The 19,269-nt window shown below is 34.7% G+C and overlaps 1 protein-coding gene across 1 annotated transcript in view; it reads left to right on the top strand.

The window, feature by feature from the left end:
• Positions 1-19,269, top strand: part of PACRG (parkin coregulated) — a 212,781-nt gene that overhangs the window by 117,716 nt on the left and 75,796 nt on the right. Inside the window, exon 5 of the mRNA XM_066315853.1 lies at positions 237-386. Within this exon, the coding sequence (XP_066171950.1) occupies positions 237-386 (150 nt within the window). The remainder of the gene's footprint in view (positions 1-236; positions 387-19,269) is intronic.

The raw sequence follows: 19,269 nt of genomic DNA, 5'->3' as shown, positions 1-19,269 counted from the left end.
ACTGAAGAGTCAGCACAAATTGTGGGAACAAATAACAATCAGACAAGGCAGTGTTTTATAACATCAGGACTGCAATCCATCTTTGGGATCTTTCTAAGCTGGGCTAATAAAGGCCCACTTACAATTCCCAACAGAGTATAGTTTAATTAAATTTGTCCATTAGAGGACTCCTCCCCCTCCCTCTACGTTTTAGAAATTAATTCTGCTTTCTGTCTGTTGTTTTCTTTGCATCACAGATGCACTGAACCTTCGTAACCGACAGGTCCTCTGCACCACACTGAAAGTCATCCAGCACCTGGTGGTGTCAGCTGAAATGGTGGGGGAGGCCTTGGTGCCCTATTATCGGCAAATTCTCCCAATCCTAAGCATCTTTAAGCACATGGATGGTGAGTTATCCTAACAGACACTGTGTCTTTCAACTCCTAAGGCAAAAAGGGGCTTGAGGCAGGGTTAATTAACAATGTAGTTAAGATTTATTACTGTATATAAACTCAAATCCATTTGGAGCTCTAAATAATGTAAACTCCCCCTCTTACTATTCCCTAAGGATGCACTGAAATTAACAATTTCATTTATTACTCCTTGCACGTACAGTTTATTTAACACAGTACAGAAGCAGTGAAGCAGTTCTATAATCTTCCAATAATTAAATTGTAAAGTTTGTAACAGTCTTTTGAATACATTAATAAATTGCAAAGGTTTTTCCTCCCTCCAACACATTAGTTTAGTCCAGCTGTTTTATTCAATTCTGTGCTCTCCACAAGCAATTTGCTGCTACCAGAAGGTTTAGGAAAGATTAAAAATAAAAGTAGAGAACAAACTAATTAATTTGAGGGTCGAGAGAACCCATGTTGTAGAAGAATTTCAAGTTAGATAATATCGAGCAAAACAGTGAAGTTTGAAGTTATTGCTGCACACTTAGCAGGTATTATTATAGAGAAATTTATACCTAATTTATATCTACAGTTAAGTGTATGTTTTCTTTGTAGTGCAGATCTCACCAGTTTTGGTTTTTAATAGCTGTTACTATGAGTTCTATATACTGTGAATACATTTACACTCCACTCATCAGCTGAAATCAATAAGATGTGTATTGCTTTTGCCAAAATAATTTTTAAATATTTTTGCTAGTAAATCTATCTGTACTTATTTTCAATTATCTACAAAGTTACTGACTTTCAAATTTCTATTATTGACTTGTGGCCATATAGATGAAAAGAAATTAATTCCTCACAAGCTTTCAAAAGAGAGTTTTCATGAAATTAATGGCATTTTAATAGTTCTCTGCAGGACTCCTTCATAATATGCTTTTTGTTTGCATTCCTACAGAATATAATACCTTATGCTCACTCTTTACTAAGTATAAGATTCAAATCAGACTGAAAAATGCCTGGTCAGAGACTGACTTGAAGGCACAAATTAAATTTACATTTTAGATCTGTTTAAATACATGTACATCCCTGACTTTGTTTTATTTAATGGGAAAAATTCAGTAACACAGAATTTCACAAATGCAAGTCATTTCTGACGACAGTTGTGACTTTCCAGAAGTTGTGGGATGAAAGGTTATGAGTGAAATCTGTTGGCTAAACTTAAACAATTTCAGTAGGCCTTCTTATAAATTGGAAGATTTCCCCCTAACAGATCTAATTACAGTATCTGGCACAAAGCAAGACTGTAAAAATTACTCTCTTTGATTAATGAATATACCACACATGCTTTTTTGGAAATTTCAGCCTGAAGTAGCCCATAAATTCTCTTGACTGGGCTTTTCTACAGTGATTTCAGATGAATAATAGGAAAAACTCATATGTGGCCAGGTACATAGCTTGGCAAGGCATTAAACACAATCTAAATATATCTTTAGTTTTGATTGTATTGCGAGCAAAATAAAACGTATTTTCAACATACTTTCATAAGACCTGTGCTCTGTTAATTTGGACCTATAAAAACCTAAACTAAACAATGATATTTGAGATTTAAGAACTAAGCCTCAAAAATAAATGAAAAGCAATAGTCCAAAATTTACTAATTTTATTAAGTCATTACTTTTGTAGAAATAAAAATTTTTAAACTTTAGTATTATAAATAGATTCTATTTGCAAGGCCTACCATGGGAAACGGTTCAACTTATTCAGTACTAATATGTGGATGATAGGGAATACCTCTGTCTCCTCCTTCCAAAAAAGATTATGTTTCATTCTTCCTTCACTGGTGGTTGGCACAGGGTCCTTTCCTCCTCTTTCTGTCTCACATAAGCTGATAGGCAGCTGAGGTGCAGGTGTTTACTCCCAGTTATAAGGAAATTGCAGAGGCTGATCTGGGCTATTTTCTTCACTGTTTATTGATACAGGTGAAAGATTGGGTAAGTGAAGTATACTTCTTTCTTCTTTTCTGTATAGCTTGTGAAAGTGAGAACTTTGGTGCATCCTCCTGGACTTGTATGATTTGCAGTCAGTTATTAAGTCAGTCACTGTGGAAGTTTGTCCAGAATTAAGTTAACTGGAAGAAGCCATGTTTTAGTCATTGCCACCTTACTAGATCAGTATCTATCTGATGAAAGGAACTCTTTCCCAAATTCAGCATCTCTGAACCCCACTCTTAGTAAATAAGCTTATAGTCAAGAGGATATTAAAAAAGAAGAAAAAAACAAAATTACTATGAAAAAGTTATCAAGTTATTTCAAGTTATCTGGTGACAAGTTTAGAACAAACCAAAATGATTCTTCATGCAGTGTGTGTGATGTGAAGCTCCGGAACTCCCAACCCAAAGTTCTTCAGATATAAAAGGTCTCCATATGTTAGGTGGAGGCTCAGAAATGTCATAAAAAAGAGTATATTTCTTTTTTAATAAAACACATGTGTCATGGCTATTGGTAATTTCTGTAAATTATAAGTAAGGAGAGCATTGATAAAAAAAGAAAATAGGAGTTTTATTCATTGAAAGCATATAAAACATGTTCACCCATCTGAGTCACAAGATACAGGTTTAAAATAAATCAATGCAATCTAAGCTATAAATGCTAGGGGGAAGATCCAGGCCTCCTGAGACTGTCTGTGTGAAAGCGAGAGGAGAGGGTTCCATTAACTTCTGAAGACTCTTGTTAGTGAGCAAAGGGCTTTTTGGTGCACAAAGCATATTTGGTGTGTCTGAATTTGTGTCCTCTCTGGAACTTAGGCCTTGACTTTCAGTAGATGCTTCTTCTCCCTCAAGTTTCTGAGTGCCCTGTTGTAGAGCATTAAGACATAAAAGAGCAAAGTTTTGCTGGTGATGCTCTTGAGAGCATCACTCATGTCTTGAGAGCACCCTCACCATCTGGCCAGAGTGTGCTCTGAAACAGGGTTGAAGCTTTCTGCTGAAACTGTTAGCCAGAGCCATAAGGCAGGCAGGAGAGCAAGAGAAGGGAACATGAGTATATTCCAGTGATTGAGGAAAAGGAATAGTGCTGTGATACAGGAGCTGTTTATCTATTTTCTGGAGACCGAGAGGAGACTAACAGTCTCCCAGTAAGCTTCCCAACATAGGGACTGTTACACAAATTTGCTGCTATATAAGAGAAGAAACTAAGGATGTTGTGATAGTGCTTACTAAGTCTTATTATATACTCTGTAATGCCAGGGTAGTTTAAATGTGTAAGGTAAATGTACTCTTACGAAACTCATTTAAATCTTGTGAAGAGGGAAGGAAAATTCTGTATAGACTCAAATGGAAGTATTTTTTTGCATCACAAAACCATCTATTTTTGTTTATCTTATTTTCTAAGCTGTCTTTTATAAAAGTGTGAATTTTCTGGAGTAAATACAATTTAAAAACAAATATAGTAAGTTTGTTGTTTTATGAAAGCAGACAGAGGAGAAAAATTAAAGAAAATAGAATTTAAAAAAGAATAAAAAATGAGTCTTCAGAGCTTGGAATATGTATTAGGGTGCATTTATGCCAGAATGATATCTAAAACAGAAACCTATTAATTAAAAGGATTAGACTTTTAGGAGCATCAAAATTCTCCTGTTTGATTTACGTGACTGGTAAATGAAAATTTAATATATTTAGTTTACCAGCTATTTTCATTTTATCAGTTTATATTATACAGAGCAAGAACAGCTTTGCAAATAAAGATGAAGCAAAAATATTATTAGGATTTAGAGGCCTCAAAGAGAGAAGCGTGGGGTGCCACTGCACTGTGGAAGGTACCTCTCCAGCATGGTAATTTCAACTGTGACTTGTTACAGTCACTGTGAGGTAAACAGTGGACCTAGGGCAGACTGAAGTTTCTTTTGGCTGCAGTAAAATTGCCTTGACACTATCAATAACTTAAAGCTAACATAAACCTTGGACAGTCCCTACCTATGTAGAGTCTTTGAAAATAAAATTTTAGAGGTATGACTGAGAATACCTGATGTAGTTGTATTGTAGCATTCAACCAAGTGTGAAGCCACAAAGCAGAATTATACTGCATGCTTTACAGCACCTGAACTCTTGGGAAAAAGCATTCTCTTGTCTGAAAGGTACTTCACATACTTTGGAGAACTCTATTTTACAAAATGCAATAATGCTGCATAGACTCTAAAGGAAGAAGTAGGACCTAAGTGTTAAATGGCAAAAGCAAATTTGTACCTAGAGGTACAAGGCCTCCTTGTGTTGGAGTCTTGAGTATTTTCAGAACTGCCTGTGTATTCCAGAGGCAGTGAGGCTCCTCTAAATGGTTCATCGTTACTAGTAAGAAGCAGCAATTATCCTTTAATGTGATTGAATATGCTCTAAAAAAAAAAGTCTCTTGCCCAGAACATTTCAGCTGTTTGCTTCTTCCTCTGGTAGATGCAAATGTCCTTTCAAAAGTCAGTCTGGTTCTAAAATACTTCACATTTTGTCAACTCTGTGTTCAGAAATCATGCTCCAGGTTAAGAAAAATCCACAAACAAAAAACCCCCAGATGTCTTGCAATGTTTGCAAAGTAATGTATTTGAGGTTCTCCTAATTTCTCCTATAAACTCTGAGATCTCAGACTATTTTCAAACAACGTTTCTCAGAGTTCCAGTGCTACTAGCTTTAGCTTTTCTGTTGGGTTTTTTTTGTTTGTTTGTTTTTTGGGGTTTTTTGGGTTTTTTTGTTTGGTTGGTTGTTTTTTTTTTTTCCTTTTAAACTAGAAATGGAGATTCCCAGAGAATTCATGGTTGGGATTTGTGTAAAACTCATTTAGTGTCATAAGATTATTGATAAAATAAGCCATGCTAATATATTAGTAACATAAGCTGTATTTTACATCCAGTTTTCACATTGTTCCTATGCTTCATTTTTATACATATTCTTCCTATTTCTATGCATATTTTGCAAGATTTTCATTATTTATGAGCTTTCTCTGAATTCCATCAGTTATAGTTTCTGAAATTTGAAAACAAAGATTCTGATGTGGCTTTAAGGATACACACTTTGAAGCAATAAGACCACCATGATAATGCAGATCTAAGTGAAAAAAATAGTTTTAATACATTTCTGGGTTTTTTTTTGTTTGTTTTTTTTTGTTTGTTTGTTTGTTTGGGGTTTTTTTGTGTTGTTTGGTTTTTTGTTTTTTTTTTGTTAATGTACCATCAATACAAGAGAATTCAGAATGTTCTGGTTCATCAACATTTAATGAAAAATATTGTGGGCTTCCCAATATGGCATCTCCTGGTAAATCACCTTTTTAAGCACATGAAGACAGATTGATTGCACTCCAAAAAATGTTATTACCATACTGGTGAGAAGCAAAACATATTTTTGTCATTCCCAACTGTGATTAATGGTATTATTTCAACAGGGTTTCTGTGAATTACAGTTCCAAAGATATTTATTTAACAAATATTCTTCAATGTTTTTGAGAACATCAAAACATTTCTCGTCTATGACATCCGCTGATGGTCTTTTAATGATATTTTTCAAAAATGTGTCAAGTTTTTTTGTCAAGAATCTCATCTTGAAAGTAAAAGTCTCACAAAATAGTGCTTTATATTGTAATTGAGTAAGCAGGAAAGTGATCCTCAACCATTATCATCTGTTGTCTCATCTTTTTTTGGCGCCGATCAATCTCATTTTATTTCTATGACCACTCTTGCATATGGAGCTACAAAAATTCACTGGAACTCTGAAGCACAGAAATTGATAGTTAGCAAGATCCACCTGTACTGGAGCATTTGTTGCTTTAGTATCTTCAATACAGCCCATGTAATTTTAAGCTGATTATATAGTAAACTTATAATGTGTAATCAATACTCTGTCAGGTACTTTCTAACACATTGAGAGAGTCATCACACTTAGATCATAATTGCTGGGTAATTTCTAATTACTATCTAATTTCTTAGCTGAAAATACAGCACAAGTCTGTGCAAAATAGAACTGATTCAGCTGTGATTAAATTGAAGCTATTCACACTTAGCACTTACTTTTAGTGTGCTAATAGTCTAATTAATTCAGCATCTTGAATTTTTGATAAAGCTAAAATGAAAAGCTTCCCATGTCAGAGGATCATACATTATATCTAATATTTTTTCCATTTTCAGTTTTTAATTTTTTGGATATTATGACTCAAGAAAATGAGTTTTCTATTGAATGACAAACGGGGTGTGTGTGAGTTAGGACTTCTGAATTTACAGAAAATTCATGAACAAGTAAAATATGGAAACATTAAATTCTTCCTGTGCTTCAATGGAAACATCTGTAAAATGGATATAACTCAATCAACATTTTGTTTGGCAGTTAATCAGAGCTTTCAGAAAGTACCAGGAGCATGGGTATATATGTCAGTGAAACATAATTTTCACAGAGTTAGGAATTCATGTTATGCTTTGCTTTAATACATTTGTTCAATTTGTGTTCCTTTGGGAAGTAATTTCCTTTGGAAGTACCATGTTTGAGGAAGACTTGGACATTCAGGACTGAACTTGTGCAGAATTATGGTAGCATCTGCATATCTGTTTATACTGGATGCTAATACCTGTACTAATATCAGCAGGTGTGTATTTGGCCTCCAAATAAGACAAGGAAGTGTTTAAGTTACCTGAGACGTCCACAGTGGAAGCATGCTTTGAGCAAATCTAATGCACAGTTGTAGTACTAACAACAAAACACAACATGCATAATTATTTTAATTTATTTTGCTTACGGCTTTGTTTCTGGCTTGTCTGGCATTGGGTTGGCCAAGAAGGCCAATGGCATCTGGCCTGTATCAGCAGTAGTGTGGCCAGCAGGACCAGGGCAGTGATCATCCCTCTGTACTAAGCACTGGTGAGGCCACACTTCCAATCCTGTGGTTCAGTTTTGGGCCTCTCATTGTAAGAGGGTCATTGAGGTGCTGGAGTGTGTACAGAGAAGGGCAGTAGAGCTGGGGAAGGTTCTGAAGCACAAGTCTTTTTGCAGCTGAGGGAGCTGGGGGTGTGTAGCCTGGAGAAAAAGAGACTTGTAGGGGATCTCATTTGCTCTCTACAACTGCCTGAAAGGAAGTTGTAGCATGGTGGGGGCTGGTCACTTCTGCCAAGTAACAAGAACTAGGACAAGAGGAAATGGCCTGAGGTTATGTCAGAGAAGGTTTCAATTGTGTATTAGGAAAAGTTTCTTCATGGACGGGGTTGTCAAACACTGGAATAGACTGTCAGTGGTGGGGTCACCTGCCCTGAAGCTGTTTAAAAGACTTGTAGATGTGGCACTTTGGGATATAATTTAGTGGTGAACTTGATAGGGTTAGGTTCATGGTTTGGCTTCATGATCTTAGAGGTCTTTTCCAACCTAAACAGTTCTATAGTTCTGTGCTATTTTTTTAAAAAATAAAATGCATGTACGATTATGCAAGCTGGAACTAGAACCCACAGTTCTCATCTGCTGTTTGTCTTGTGTAACTGCTTCATGTATAATTTCTTCTTTGGGTAAGAGTTCTGAACTCTTTGCTGAACCTAAGTGAACCACATCATAAGGGATGGGGCAGGCTGGCACAGATTTATCTAGAAAATACTACTTGTAGAATTAGCTAGTTTAGCACATGTCCCAGTGTGGTGGAATTACAAATCCATAGGTTCACAGTTCTCTAGCTGTCCTGGGTAGATCAGAACTCCACCTGCCATTCTGCACTTCGGGATAAAGCTTTTGGATGAGTAGAGTTCATACATGTGCCTGAATTTCTCTTTTTCGATTGATTTCCTATAAACGGCTCCCTGTGGTCTTCTTTGTCACTCTTCTAAGGCTCCTGATTCAGTTTGCAGAGAGTGGAGACACCTACATTTGTTCTCTAGATATTTAGGCTTTCTTTGGATCTGCACCATATAATGTAAATTGTTTAAAATTTGACTATTGACCCTCCAGCTAGGAGTTGTTCCCTTTCTTCTGGATAATTAATTTCTATGTTTCTCATACATGTTTCTATGTTTCAGTTGGTTTTCAGTTGGCTGTTAGGATTGAGAAGTGATTTCTTCAGTTGAACTTGCACTGCCAACTTCACATAAAACTACTTTCAGAGTAAACACTAAATAATTCTGAGAAAATATTTGTTGTAAGTGTAATTCTCTTTTTTAATATGTTTACAAACAAATTTGCCTTAAGTTTGAGAAGACATGATTTCAGCTTGTCACGTTTATTAAGGTAGCATATTTTTTTATTTTAAATTTACATCTGAAATCTGGGTTCACATCATAGTTTTAAGTTGATTATGTTTATTGCAGGTGTTTTTATTTGTGTGCTCAGTTAGTATTTCTGTTCTGAGAAAAATATTTCTATGAAAGTCTGTGTGAGGTTGCCAAAATCAAAGACATGTGCTCTGCGCCTGACTTTCTGTTCTTATATTAATAAAAATAAACCCTAAAACCAACAGGTAATGGGGAGAGAGAAACTTGGGCAAGAGGGAACACCTTGTATGGATAACAATTTTCTTTTGGCATTTCTCTCTTCAAGGAAAACAGATTAAAGTCCCATATAATGGAATGATACCGATGGGAACATAAATATTGCAGTGTGATTAAACCACCAAAATACTCAGGTGATTAAAGTGCTTCAGGACTTTCAGTTATTATTCTGTTATATCATTTCATCTCATTTAAAGATGTTGCCTTTTTCATAGGTTTTGAAGAACACTCTAGGCAACAAAATTGATTTTGTGAGGCCCATAGGTTTGGACTATTGATTTATTTTTTTGTATTGCACATCCATCATCTTTGTCTTTAGACACTCCGGCAAAAATATGTATTCTTGTTTTAACATCATCTGGCTGTCCCAGTACTGATGCAATTAGCTGATGGAAGTCTTTGTGTCTTTGACAGGACTGTACTAGTTGAGAGGTACCCTTTTGACTTTTGCTATTTGAGAATTAAGTGAAGTAGATTAGACATTTATGATCAGAGCATTTGCTTACTAATATAATCTAACTCAAAACTTAGAAGTTTCAGCTAGGAATTATATTTTTTGGGGGGAAAAAAAGTCAAAGCCAAGTAGCCAGTTAAACCAAACCAATCCAAACAAAATCCAAAAACAAACCATCCCCAGAACACCTGATTTTAGGTTAAGACTTTCTACTTGTACAGCATGTTAGATTCCCTGTTATTTTTGCCTTGAATATGTCATCCAACAATCAACAAATTTAAGAAATGCCAAAGCTATCATTCAACCCTCTCTCTTCTCACTTTGCTCTGGTATTATTATACAGATTCTAAGAAAAAGAATATGTCACAGTACGTGAGAAGAAATCAAATCAATATATAATTAAGATGTTAATAATTTTTCAGGTTTAGCAGTTGTTGAGCTACCCTCAAGCTCAGTCGGCACATGACAGTGATGGGGTTACTTGTGCCTACTTTCTGCCTTTGATTCTCCAGGTCAGTGTTCAGAAATCCAGTTAGGGATGACTGAAATGGGAAAAGATTTTGGCCAATATACAAAGCAGAGGTTATGAAATGGTACTCTACTTCTTGTCTCCCTGCAAAATGCCTTTTCTACTTCCATAATGCTGGACATTGGTTAAGAAATTGATATTCTGAAGTGATTTTCTGTAATGTCAACAGTAATTGTTTACGTTCTTTTTCACTCCAAACAATCTCTGTGTATTGGCATGTTGTTTCTTGTTTTTTACTTAATATTCATTTTTCAAAGACAGAAGCAGATGCATTTCTGATATATTTATGGGGTTTTTAATGATGAGTTAATAATCCATGGTCCCTGACTAGAATTCTGAAGCTCTACAACAGTTCAACTACATAGCAATGACGTGGCATTGAACTGAGCTAGGAATTGTGGTTTGAAATTAAGTTTAAGTATAGTTTTGTACTATACATTATTCCTTTTATTTCTCTTACAAGTATGTTAAAGTACAAGGTAGTAAAACCCATGTTGATCAATTTATTCATTGAGATATTTTTAGAGAGCAGAAATTCTAATCAGACATAAAAAATCTGAGTATTTCTGTAGCTAGCAGAGTGTAAGGAAAAGAATACAAATTTTAGCAAATAACTAAGAAATGAAACTGGATGCATAAAATGGAAATTTTTGTTCAAAGAATGTTCTCCTGCAAAACTCCTCTTTGTGTCTATCAGCCCTCTTTTTTCCCCCTAGCATTTTCCCATATTTTTCATTCATTTCCTAATCTCATTGTATTTTATGTTAACCTTACTTTTGAAGACTTTACTTTTAATTTTTTAATCCAATTTTGAGAATAAAAAATTCTTTCAGTTTTTCGGGTTTACTGTTATTATCAGTCTTTGGGTAAGAAAGAATAGTCCTTCAGCAAATGCCACCAAAAAAAGTGAAATAAATTTTATGAATTAACTAAAGGATTGCCTTTACAAATTACCTCTTATTCAACCAAAGCAAATAGGAGGGAGCATTATAAAGAAAAGAAAGTTTTTTATTATGTTTAGCCAATAAATTTCATGTTTCATAAATCTAACCACTGAGGGAAGTATTATGCAAGAAAACAGTATAAATCTGTTTTGAAACTGAGAAATAAAATTGCCTAACCTTTTCATTGTAGAGGAAGTTCCTGAAATTACTGTAGCTAAGGGATATTTCTGTGATGTGTGTGAAGGTACTTTCTTCTGAGGATTTTTTTTTCTTGAGACGGTTTTCCTTCTTGCTATCAGTTTAATACTAAGAAATTTCCATCTCTTTCTTGCCTTTGTCCATCCATGTGTTGTGATTTGATTAACAAATGAGTATACTTTTCAGCCATGCTGGCTTGACTGAGTGCACATGAGAGAAATGAAAGGAACCAAGACAGAGGCCAAGATATCTGAATCTCTTTAGGTGGCTGTATTTTCATTTGATGGGAACCATACACTAAGATAAAGTTTTGCTGATAAATATTAAATGCTGATCTGTACTTTAAATGATATATTGTATTCCCGACTAGCAATAGAAAGAGACAAAATGTATTCAGAAAGGTTGGATATGTGAAAGTTTTGTCTTTCGAGCAACCTGTCTCCACTGATTGCAGGGAGAGCCTGGAGAGGTTAGCCTTTTTAGAAGCAAAATTAGCTTTGGTGAGTATACTGTCCATAGGTTAGATTTCAGAGAGAAGCAGACTATCCCAGTAGGTTAATCTATCACAAAAATGCCAATTGCAAATCAAAGCTAAACAGTGGAGTGGTCATAACAGGAAAATCCTCAGAGATGTTCATGATTACAGCTTAGAAAAATAAATATAAGGCATATGGATAATTTGAGTTGCAATTGCAGTCTCTGTAATAAAAACATTATGTGGTAAGCTATTTGAGCAGCAGCAGAAATAGTTATCAGGCATTATGAAAAGGCAATTTCCCTGTGGCACAGGAGACATGCTTGTTAGGCCACAGAATCTCTTCTTGAAAGATACAAAATGGTTTTTCATTTTCTTTCTGTTAAGTGAACTCACACGTACCTTATTTAACCACCTTCTCGTCATGCAAACAGTTTGATGAAATCAGACATGAAAGTGAATGATTTTGTTGCCTTGGAATACTTTTTCTATTGTTTCTTTGATGTAAAAAAATACTTGTCATAGGGAAACTATTGTGTCATAGGCCCCTGCCAGGAAGAGATGCAGCAAACTTAAGTGATCAGGAGTGGCTGGCATATACATGCTTACCTCCGTGTGAAAATGAAAATCATGAACCTTCTACCTGAAGTAATGCGTGTGTAAGGATCAAACCAGAGAACCTGAGAAGTGTGAACTGAGAAGTGTGTAAAAAAAATTTTATTTTTTTTAATGAAGGCAGATTTGTAGTGAAGATTCTGTTACATTATTCTTACAAGTTTAGCAATTCAGAGTTCTGTAGAGGAGATGCAAGGATTATTTCCTCTATTCTTGAGAACTAAACAGAGGACCTCTTCTACATATTTTTATTAAACTTACAGAAAGTACTCTTGCCTCTCTGGCTGAAACTGGAAGGTAATGAAATGTCATTATTTCTTCTATGTAACCCCAGAAAAATCCCATGTAACTTAAAGTAGGAGTGCAGACTTTTTTGTTGAGGACAAGTGGATAACAAGAATTTTATGCATGGCCTTAAAAACAAGAATTTTATGTGTGAAAAGGAAACAACTGCTTGTTAATTAGATTTCAAAATATTACATAATTTGTATGGGATATATAGTATAGGTGTATTGTAGATTTAAATATAAATAGTAAAGTATATTATCATGCAAGAAGAGTATTCCAAGCCTTTTGCTTTTATTTTTCCAAAGGCTTTTCTTTTTGGAAAATAATAAAATGAAAAAAACTTTTATATTTTCATTATAATATTCTTAATCCAAGACACATACAAAATAGAGGTTGCTATTTATTTTGTATTTTGTCCTGATTAGTTAAATTAAAGTGAACTTAAATAATAATTCAGAGAGTCTGGAACTGTTATTTGTAGGATTCTGATTTTCAAATTTGAAATGCTGGTAAATTGAGAGAAACTTGCTAGACCCCCTTTTCCTTACTCTAGTTAGGCATGAATGTTTTCTACATTGTCTTCATAAAGCCATGTTTTTCACTCTCTTCCTCAAAGAAAAGGAAATTTATTTTTTAATCCTCAAAAGTGTAATGTATGCCTTCTTACTATATCATACAGAAATTAGCATATATTATTTTTACACTGAGTGATATGCAGTACTCCCAGCTTGGTTTTTTCATGCTTTGTTTCTGTACTGAAAACAAGTAAAGTGACCATTTGATTTTTTCACTGCAGCGTTTAGATTCTGGCTGCAGCAGAGACGATGAGTCTATATCCTTACTGCAAGAAAAATACAAAATACTGGGTTCAAGCACTGATTCCGTGATCATCTGTGTTACTTAACTGTTAGCACTGTGCCTGGCATGGATTTGGCCTGTGCTGAGTGGCACAACTGAGACACAGTTTTTATCTATGAAGCATACACAGGATGATTCCTCCAGCAGGTAGTGTGTACAAAACTTTGGTGGCCAGGGTACTTTCTTCCCCTGCAGTTTTGAATACCATTACAGAGTGCTTGGTACCATCAAGCCCATACTTGTTCCACTCCCACTTTTGATGCTGTGCTTTGTAAATGCCACTCCGGTGAGCTGCACTAGACCAAACTCTTTATGTCAGACACTTTGAATTGAAGAGAGAACTGAAACAGAAATAATAATTTTCTGAGGGTCAGAGAGATGTCACTTCTGGCCCAGAGGACTGTTATGAGTGCTGTACAGCATGCTTTTGGCAGTTGGCCGCAAGAAGATAAACCAATTCCAAAATTTTATTTCTTAAGTAACTAAAAAGTTACTTCAGTCACTTCCAGGACAGTTTTAATTTGATTCAATCATTAGGAAGTGAATCTGTGATGGCTTCATGCCTGTGTGAATAATTCAGTACTTTTTCTGTGAATTTACTGTCCAACTTAATGCATCCTTTCTTTGTTCCTTTCCTAAAAATGAAACAATTCTGCAGCCACAATCTACCAACACCAGATATACTAGGTGTGGCTGGATAGAGTGGAAATGTAAGAAAAAAACTAGCACAGAAAGTTACTCTCTGACACTTTTATATTGGTGGAGTTTCCTGGCACTCAGGGATTCTCTAGGGTTAGTGTCCATGTTGTTTTGCTGTTGATTGGCAAATCCCACAGTGCAACACATTGGTAAAAGAAATCAAGACACCTTGTCAGTCTGAATTGTTAAACAAACAGTGGTCCTCAAATATCATCCTACCTTTAAAATGTCTGCATACTCTGTGGCGATTAAAAAAATGTTTGTCAAGTGGCTGGAATATATGCAAATTCTTCATTGATTTGTTCTGTTTATGGGTTTGCATTAATTAAATTCAGAAATTCAGACAGCAAATATGATAGAAAAGTTGCATGGTAAAATGTTTGAGGGGCATTTTTATGAGTAAAGATATAACAATTTCAGTTGAGAATCTGGATACTGCAATAAAAATATATCAAGCATTTTTTGTAATATTTAATTTTTAAAAACTGTTACCATTGTGCTTTTCCTTTTTTATTTCTTTGTTCTTTTGATCTAACTGAAGTACTTCTCATAACTGCAAAAGAAATATGTTTGTTCTGCTTTGATGAGTGGCATCAAACATACAAAGTATGTTATTCAGGGGCAGGATTCTGCACACATTTACTCTTCTATAATTAATATTTACCATGTTTTGTCCAGTGCAATTGTATGTCAGCATTAGAAGAGAAAGGTCCCTCTTGTTTAATTTTTAGCATGTTTATTTATGCTGTTTATGTAGAGGAGCCATATGGAGGCAATGGGTCCACTTCACATATCCTCGTTCACTCTGAGGCAACGCTTTTTATAGTTATTGATCCCAGTGCAACAAATTGCGAGGCGGAGCCTGGGGATTTCATAAAGTGAATGTCTGTTCAAAATCTTAATGAGAGCAGAATCTGGTGCTAACCAGAAGCAGAAGTGTTGAAATTCAGAAGCCCTACATTGTCAGATGCAGTGACAGTCACCATGCTGCAAGTCATTTATCTGAACACTAATTATATTAGCTATGCATATATTAATTATGTATTATGTTTCCTTTTACATAAAATTATCTTTACATTGGTAGTAGTTGTGAGTATACACGTTGTTTTAATTCCTGCTACTTTGTTTTTTGTGTAACGTTTATCTCTGGCCAGGACAGGAACAAACTGCACCTTTTCTACTGTATTACTATATGTTTCTAGTCAGAAATCCCATTTAGCTGCTGCTCTATTATCACTGTACCATTAAACTATGATTTTTTTAATCTTCCGAAGTAGGACTGCATATGTTTTCAGTATGAAAAAAAGTGAAATTTTGTGAATTCATGAAAAATGGCAGGCAAGCCCTTCAGCAATTTCAGCTCTGTACCTGGGTAACTTTCTGGTCTCAGAAATTTGTATAGAATTTAGCACTGGATAACTTCACTGCTTTTCTTTCAAGAAGAGGCTTCCTTTGAAATTTACTTCTGTCACAAATTTGTGATTTCCCGTTGTGATCAGGTAGTCTTGAATACAAACAGAAAGTAGAAATGCTCTTAAAAATCCATCAACAACTGAGGACTGAGGTGTAAAGCTTAGCACCTCGTTGAGTACGTATGTGATGAAATGACGTTCTGAAAATCAAGAGTCTTTCACAGAACTTGTATGAAGCATACAAATTCCAAATATAAAGTTTATAAATTACGAATCAATCTATAGTGATGCATATTGATCCGTGCAATAATTATTGTCAAATGTCTTTGAGGAGGCGTTAATTTTATTTCAAGACCTTACTCATTATGGAATTTATTTTAGTTCAAATATTACATAAATGGCAGCATTATTGTGGGGAAAATATTTTTGAAGGAACTACTAAGCTAGACAAGGAATTACCTTTGTGTTTCAGTGCAGGAAATAAAAAATTAATTTCAAAGATAGAATCTTCTATTTCAAAAGTAAGAGCCTGATTTATGTCCATATATTTCAGATTTTTTTAAGTTTATTTTCTAAATAATTACTCTGAAGGAAAAAATGGAGATGAATTTCAATGAAGAATGAAATTTCATTTTTTTTTTTAGAAGTAACAGATTTCTATCTAGCTTATGTCTAGAAATGCAACTAGAAGCATATTGATCTGGAAGGGTATAAATTTAGTTTTACTTGGCTCTTTCCTATACTTCCAGTCCGTATTTATGTTTTTTCACTCCTGAGGACTTGCAGGTATATCTCAGTTTCTCTCCTTTCTTCTATGAAGAAAACATTAAAAACTTCAGATTTCCTGCTTTAAATATGAGAATATATTAAAACCAGGAACATTTTATAATACTTTATTAAAAATCAAAGAATTTTTACTCTTTCTGCTGTTTCTATAAGCACTGCTGTTTTGTAAACTTTATGGAATTTTATTTTGAAGGGCCTCTTTGGTTTAGTTTAAATAGCAGCTTTGTTACAGAGTGGAATAATACGTTAAGTCTGGAGTATTTCTTTTCTTTTTAATTCATGACTGTTGGAGTCATTGTTTAAAATCTAGTGCTGCTTGCAATGTCATCCAGGAAAGAATGTGACAAACAATTCCCCACTGTTGTGCAATAAACCAAGTTTTTTATGGATATATCCTTCATACTTGTTGATTTTGCTTTATATATTTGCCACTTTATTTGCAAATGCTTTCATAGAAAATCAAAATGAAAAAATTGTTAATGATGCTGAGCAAAAATGTATATTAAATTAATCTTAAAATTTATGTGCTGTTATGTATCTATGTATGTATGTATTTATTTATTTGTAGAAAATTTATGTGTAAACAAACCCTAAAAAGATTATTTCTATTTCTTTATTCTTATGCTACTGTTAATTTTCCTTTCTTCAGCACTTTTAATTGTGGTGTGAAATCTCCTGGTTGGCTGCAGAAGCACTGGAAGATGAATTATAATGGTACTTTAATCTTCCATAAAGAATTTTAGTTTTAATGCACTGATTTTTTTTACTTTGATTTTAGATTTTAAGTGTTTACAGAAGTGGAAAACTGTTTCCACCACAATATATATCTGTACTTTATTCTGTAAGAGATGAACAGCAGGGATTAAAATTAAACTGGTGATAAGATTTTACATGATTAATTGCAGAAGAAGATTAGAACCCTGATAAGCTAATTACCAGAGAAGCTCTGGAGTGTGCTGTTTTGCTATGCAGGCTCTAATAAATAAGAAGTGATTGGAGAGGAATAGTGATATCAGAATTCACAGTTACTGAGTGTACATTTTTGTCTTATTTTTTAGTTAATTCTTTATTAGCTTTTATTGCTCCTTGCCTTACATGTCCTTGCCTTACATGTTACTCCTCTGCCCAGTGATTAAGCACTGTCTAAAACTGAGATTGGTTGACACTGGGAAAATACCCAAAACTGATTTTGTGGACATTAATTGCATGTATGCATATGCCAGTGTACGTATACTTACACATATGCAAAATCACACACACACACTCACACACTTATGTTAATGGGTATGCACAGATGAAACTCTACTCTACTGGAAGAAATTTCTTACTTTTAGCTTGTTAAAAGTATTGAAGAACTTGCTTATTCAAAGTCTATGACATATCTTTTTTGAAGAGGGCATGTTGTTTCCAGTTGTGAAGTAGAAAAGATAGTACTGAAGTGCTGTTTCTGGGGTGTCAGTTTTCCACATATTTTGGGGGCTGGTGGTGTCAAAAACAGAGTGACAAAAACACTGCGAGAAGACCAGAAATCTTGGTAATTCCTTGTGTTAATATAGCCGTCTCCTGCAAGATACAGATCACAAAACTTAGAATGAATTTCTACATGATAACGTGAGAATCTCTTTATGGTGTGGGTCTTTGACAACAATGTAGCAGATGCTGTGAATCTAAACCACCAGATTCTTAAGTCTTCAAGGTGCCCATTTTTCAAAGGGCATTGTTATGATATGCTGTATATTGGAAAGGAAGAATGCTACCTCTCAAACACTGAGTCTTCCAAAGCTACCTAGACTGCAATCTACCTGACTGTTACACCATATTTATATCTGTGTTTATGCCCTTAAATGTCTTCAGTGTTTTCTAACTTTAATAAATTCTATCTTTCTAAACTCATATCTACTTCTAGGTTCAGATTTTAGTTGAGAATTCTAGGATTACCTACTGTGGAGAATATTAAAACTTTTATTTACAAAGAGAAATTGCTCTAGAATCCAGTCACTCAGTCCTACATGTTTTTCTGGCATCTGAAGCCATTATTAATTGACCTCCGTAGCTTCATTAAAAAGAGATAGAACAACTTTCATTTGTATGTCAGTACAGATGGTGATAGCCCCAGAACTGTTGCTTCGAGCCAGAGATCACAAGCTGTTTAAAACAGAGCATATCCCTTGATATACTTCCTACTGATCATGGGCCATTAACAGTACCAAGTTCCAGTGGGAAAGTGGGCTAGTTGAGAACTCTGCTTGGCTGCTTCAGGGCAGAGCCTGTGTTATGCAGTTTACTGCACTAATTATATACTCTTGATGAGCTCATTAGAGGACAATAAAGGAAGATGAAAACAGTTTGCAATATGTGTGGTCAAATTAGCCACACAGAGAAATTACAGTTAGTACTTAAATGCTGTATAGCAAGTGTCCATTTAAAAAAATGTAGACACTCATGTATGTACACTGTAATGATGCCTAAACTAATTTTCTTTAATGTGTTTATTTTTCAAATTGGGAATTGGATCTGATTAGAATGCAAAGCAAAGATTTAAATGAGGCAGGCAACAAGATATTTATAGCCATGTTCTTCATGGAAGTTTTTAATTATGCAGATCTGAGTTGGTGGTCCACTTGCAATGTTTTAGAGTTGAAATCTTATCTCCATTTAAGAAAGTGACTCTTTTAAAATTAATAGACCACTTAAGACTACCAATTTAAGAATATTCACTAAAGACTATCAGTTTAAGTCTCCATTTAAGACTGTCCTATATGCAGCTGAGTGAAAATAAGTTTCATTTAAGTGCAGTTCATGGTAATTTGAAGAAAAAACATTTTAAGGATTTCTTTCATAAACTTTTTCTACATACAAATGGGTACAATAATTCATATACAAAATATCATCTGACGGAAGGATGCTGAGGATGGAGGCTGATGGTGATATTAACAGCAAAGGATTTTTCTTCTCTGTGTGTGTACAAAAATTTATATGTGCAATTTATAAACAGGGAAAGTACAGTAGAGGTAGACTTATTTTATGGCTGCAGCCAAATCAGATCAAGATGGTTCTACAGAAGACAAATTAAGGACCTTTGCCAAACTGCTTAAAAGTTGATAAACCTGCATGTGCCATTATTTCTTGCCCCAAGTCTGTCAAATAATT

The sequence above is a fragment of the Sylvia atricapilla genome, chromosome 3 (genome assembly GCF_009819655.1).
Source record: "Sylvia atricapilla isolate bSylAtr1 chromosome 3, bSylAtr1.pri, whole genome shotgun sequence".
Taxonomy (NCBI): domain Eukaryota; kingdom Metazoa; phylum Chordata; class Aves; order Passeriformes; family Sylviidae; genus Sylvia; species Sylvia atricapilla.
This window is presented reverse-complemented; position numbering and strand designations above follow the sequence as displayed.